At 49.5% G+C, this 4,849-nt stretch overlaps 1 protein-coding gene across 1 annotated transcript in view; it reads left to right on the top strand.

The window, feature by feature from the left end:
* hspb9 (heat shock protein, alpha-crystallin-related, 9) overlaps positions 1-3,785 on the top strand; it is a 5,707-nt gene extending 1,922 nt beyond the window's left edge. The window contains exon 2 of the mRNA XM_037689390.1: positions 3,192-3,785. Within this exon, the coding sequence (XP_037545318.1) occupies positions 3,192-3,624 (433 nt within the window). The 3' untranslated portion in view covers positions 3,625-3,785. The remainder of the gene's footprint in view (positions 1-3,191) is intronic.
* The last annotated feature ends 1,064 nt before the right edge of the window (positions 3,786-4,849 follow it).

Genomic DNA, 4,849 nt, shown 5'->3' on the forward strand with positions numbered 1-4,849 from the left:
AAAACACAAACAAATACAAAGAAAACAGACAGGGACAGAGCCTGTCATAACCCCCCTCTCAAGGGACGGCTCTTGACGTCCCCTAGAACCCAACACAGAATGGGTGGGAGGATGGGGGAAACAAGGATGGAGGGCGCAAAAAAGGAAATCTAAACACAAGTATTTCTATGAACGGCCCTGGGCATCGTTCCTAGTAAGCCTGAGTTCGGGCGGATGGCCCGGGGACCGTCCAGAGCGGGACCAGAGTTCGGGCGGACGGCCCGGGGACCGTCCAGAGCGGGACCAGAGTTCGGGCGGACGGCTCGGGGACCGTCCAGAGCGGGACCAGAGTTCGAGGAAAGATGGAATGGGGCCAGGGTTGGAGGTGCTGACTGCTGCTGGGCCAGAGTTGGCGGTGCTGACTGCTGCTGGGCCAGAGTTGGCGGTGCTGACTGCTGCTGGGCCAGACCTGGATTCTGCTGCTATGGGACCAGACGAGGGTTCAGCAGCCGGGCGGTCGAACCTGAGTTCAGCAGCCGGGCGGTCGGACCTGAGTTCAGCAGCCGGAAGGTCAGAGACGGGCTCTGCCGGCGAAGAGTCAAAGGCGGGCTCTGCAGGCGAAGAGTCGAAGGCGGGCTCTGCAGGCGAAGAGTCGAAGGCGGGCTCTGCAGGCGCGGGGTCAGAGCCGGGTTTTGCAGCAGCAGGTGATGGAGGCTTGGGGCCCACTGGAGGCTTGGGGCCCACTGGTGGCTTGAGAGCTGCAGCGGGCGGCGTGGAAGCCTGGAGAGCTGCAGCGGGCGGCATGGAAGCCTGGAGAGCTGCAGCGGGCGGCGTGGAAGCCTGGAGGGCTGCAGCAAACGGCGTGGGAGCCTGGAGGGCTGCAGCAGACGAGTCCGGCGTGAGGTCTGCAGGCGGCGAGTCCGGCGTGGAGTCTGCAGGCGGCGAGTCCGGCGAGGAGTCTGCAGGCGGCGAGTCCGGCGAGGAGTCTGCAGGCGGCGAGTCCGGCGAGGAGTCTGCAGGCGGCGAGGAGTCTGCAGGTGGCGAGACCGGCGTGAGGTCTGCGGGCGGCGAGTCCGGCGTGAGGTCTGCAGGCGGCGAGACCAGGAGAGCCGGAGGGGGCGGAGAGACCAGGAGATCCGGAGCCGGCGGCGAGACCAGGAGAGCTGGAGCAGGCGGCGAGTCCGGCGTGAGGTCTGCGGGCGGCGAGTCCGGCGTGAGGTCTGCGGGCGGCGAGTCCGGCGTGAGGTCTGCAGGCGGCGAGACCAGGAGAGCCGGAGCGGGCGGCGAGACCTGGAGAGTCGGAGCGGGCGGCGAGACCTGGAGAGCCGGAGCGGGCGGCGAGACCTGGAGAGCCGGAGCGGGCGGCGAGACCTGGAGAGCCGGAGCGGGCGGCGAGACCAGGCAAGTCGGAGCGGGCTGCGAGACCATTCCATGCGCCAGTGAGGGGTGCTTGAGATGACCGGGGGGCGTGGCAGATGGCAGGAGAAGAGAGCGTAGCACACGTCTCTCATTCCACGCTTCAGAAAAAAGCTCAAACACCCCCGGTTCATAACCTTCTAGTTCCAACCGGGTAAACACGTTAACAAAGTCCTCAGCGGCCACCATCCTCTTCCACAGATCCTTGGGGGTGGCCCTGGTGTCCAGATAATTACGTGTTACCCGGCGGAGTTGCTCACGTTCGTGCTGGTGCTTGGAGCGGAGTGAAGAACCTGCTGGGTCTGGGTTTGGTCCGGTCATTCTATCACAATCCTCAGTGTTGTTTAGACCCATTTGCAGGCAGGCGAGCGAGGCAGGAGTTTATAATAAAAATAATTTATTTTAAACCACAAAAAACAAAACGGCTGACGGGGCAGCAAAACTACAGGCAGGATCCAGGCAGACAAGAACAGGACAGATTCAAAAATCAGACTGATACCTGGCACAAGGAATAGAGGAGGACCATGTTGTCTGTGAAAACAGAACAATGACCGGACCAGGAGTGGAGGAGAGAAAGGCTTTTTATAAGACAGAGGGAGAGTGAGTAATGAGAGCACCTGGGCAGGTGGCTGATGAGGGACAGGTGTGAATGATAAAGACTGAGGAGTGGAGAGGCAGACTGAGGAGCAAGTGGAAAACACAAACAAATACAAAGAAAACAGACAGGGACAGAGCCTGTCACTTTTGGATGAAAGACGAAATGTTTCTACTTTTTTTATTTGTTGTTGTTTTGCTTTGTTTTGTTTTTTGAATGTCCAGAGGACCAGATTTAACTTTTTTAGATTTGTATTGGAATATTTCGTCTTTTAGCTAAAAGACTTCATTGGTCCAAGGAGCCACAACACACTCAGTCCCATACATAGCACACTCACATAATAGGCCAACCAGTTTGATGGTGAAGGTGAACTCCAGAAAACACCTTATCATCAAACTGGTTGGCCCACTATGCGAGTGTGCTACATACGGGACTGAGTTTGTTGTAGCTCCTCAGACTGATGGATAAAAGACTAGAAATGCACCAAACCAATACCAATATTGCTATCGGGCCCGATATTAAAAAAAACTTCTGGATGGGGTATCGGTGACAATGTGACCGATCCATGACTGGGCAGATCTGTTCACTCTAATTCTATGCTTTGTGCTCTGAGTGATGTCACGTGCTAGTGAACTCACTGCACAGATTGTTGTCAAAATTGAGCGAGTGAAAGGATCAGCCATCTGGAACTATTTCACAATACCTCAGCCAACACATTAGACAGCTACGTGCAATATGTGCAATACGTGCAATATGTGCAATACGTGCAATACGTGCAATACGTGCATAGCAACGGTTCCAGGGGGTGTCACTAAAACTTCCAGTTATAACAATACCAATTTAATCAAGCATCTCCAGAGATTTCACCCCACAGAGCACGCCGAGTTTGCTGAACAGAATTCAGCACTGTTTTTCTGTATCAGATCGTATCGGCCGATATTAAACATCAGATATCGGTATCGGAAATAGAAAAAATGGATCAGTGCATCCATATAAAAGACAACGTGTTTCATCAAAAAGAAACCGTCCAAAGGACCTGACTTAACTTTGTTGGGTTTTCATAGATGTTTTGAAGACTGTTCTGATGGATGTTTTGATGAGTTATCTGATGTGTTTTTTGGGAGGTGTTCTGGCAAGTGTTTTATTAGTGTTCTAGTGGGTTAGCAACAAAATCTTTGATTCTGATTTGTAATTTTTCCAGGTTGAGCAATGGTAGAAATCAGAAGAAGGAGACTTCCAGCACAGAGTGGCATGAGGACACACAGCAAGCCAGCGACACAAACAGTGATTTATTGGTAACATTAGATGCTCGTGGTTACGCTCCAAGTGATATCACTGTCAGACTGGAAGGGAGGAGCCTGGCAATAGTAGCCATGAAGCAGGAAGAGGAAAGCCATTCCTGCTCCTCTTCATCCTCTTCTGCCTCCTCCTCTTCAGCTTCATCTCAAATGGGTTTTGTGCAAAAGATAGACCTGCCCATTTACTTGGATCTGTCTGGCCTCTCCTGTTCTCTGATGCATGATGGGCAGCTTCAGATCTATGCTCCTGTTTCCAAGCAGCCAATCAACAAAGAGAGTCACATGCCCCAACGGTACAGGACATCACTGGAATTTCCCATCAGAAAGGACAATTAAGAAAATAAAAGCTAATGCATGTGTCACACACTGTCTTATGTTGTCTTATATTGCCACATGCACTCATATTGATGAAACAGACAAATAATTAAACAGCTTTATAAAAGAGAAAAGTTTACAATTGTTACATGAAGACACTATTTTGAACTTGTTTTGTATAATTTATGAGATGTAAAAATGATTCAAATAAAGAACCATATTGAAAAGTCTGTTGTTGAGGGATCTGTGACTACGTGATGGCGCCAACATTCAGTAATCTAATTATGAACTCCCAACAATTTTCAGCCAGGTCATCTGGACTTTGTTGGTTTTGAACTAGTTTGACATGACTGTCGACGAGGGAGAGGGCCAGCACCGGATGAGGGGGCGTGCCAAAGAGACCATCTTAGCACCAACAAAATTGTTTTTTTCCACTTTGGAGTAAGCTGTTGGGGGAAGAATCAGTTTTGTGTTGTGTGTTTCCTTGACTGATGAAGCCTTCTGGATGGAAGGTGAAACGTTTCAGCGAGTGACAGATCAATGTTTGATGAACTTGCAATTAAGAAAAGAGGGCAGGTATCAACTAAAACTGGCCAGTGGCGTGAAACAAGTGATTAATTTTGGACCCTTTAAACTGCTCTAGATGGTAAACTTTTCCTGGTGGCTCTGGTATTTACATTTTGTAGTTTAAATTTAAAATTCAAACATCTCTAAGTTTTCTGCTTGTGTTACTGGTAATTAAATAATCTGATCTCCAGTTTTTTGTGTTGTTAGAAATATCTTTGATTTATTTTGTTTTTGATCATATTAAACTTTTCCAAGTTATCCGATTGATTCTGTGATATTTACAATGTGTCTGCTGCACGTTGAGACAATCTACCTGCTTCTCCTTGAGTGCTGTGATTCTTCGAGCTGTCAGTTTTGTCCTGATAGGTGAGAAACATCAGCTGGGTTTGCATGAGGATCCTGCTTCATTTGAGCCACAGAGATCCTGCAGAAAAAAGACAGTCACAGTGACATGTGCTGGCAAGAGCCAAGAACTGCAGCAGGTGGAGAACGGTTCAGTTAAGAAGCAGAACATCTTTTTACCTTTATTTTGTGTTTTGCTTTTTGTTTTCAGCTGGGCGACTGATACACTGTTTTTGATTTAAAGTTGTTGTTTTTTTTCTTCATAAAAGCACAAAGGGAGAGCAAAAAACCATTTTTTGTGAAATTGTTGTTACATGTGTCAATATGTGTTTTTATT

Source organism: Nematolebias whitei, chromosome 15 (assembly GCF_014905685.2).
Source record: "Nematolebias whitei isolate Nwh7 chromosome 15, NemWhi1, whole genome shotgun sequence".
In the NCBI taxonomy this organism is placed as follows: Eukaryota; Metazoa; Chordata; class Actinopteri; order Cyprinodontiformes; family Rivulidae; genus Nematolebias; species Nematolebias whitei.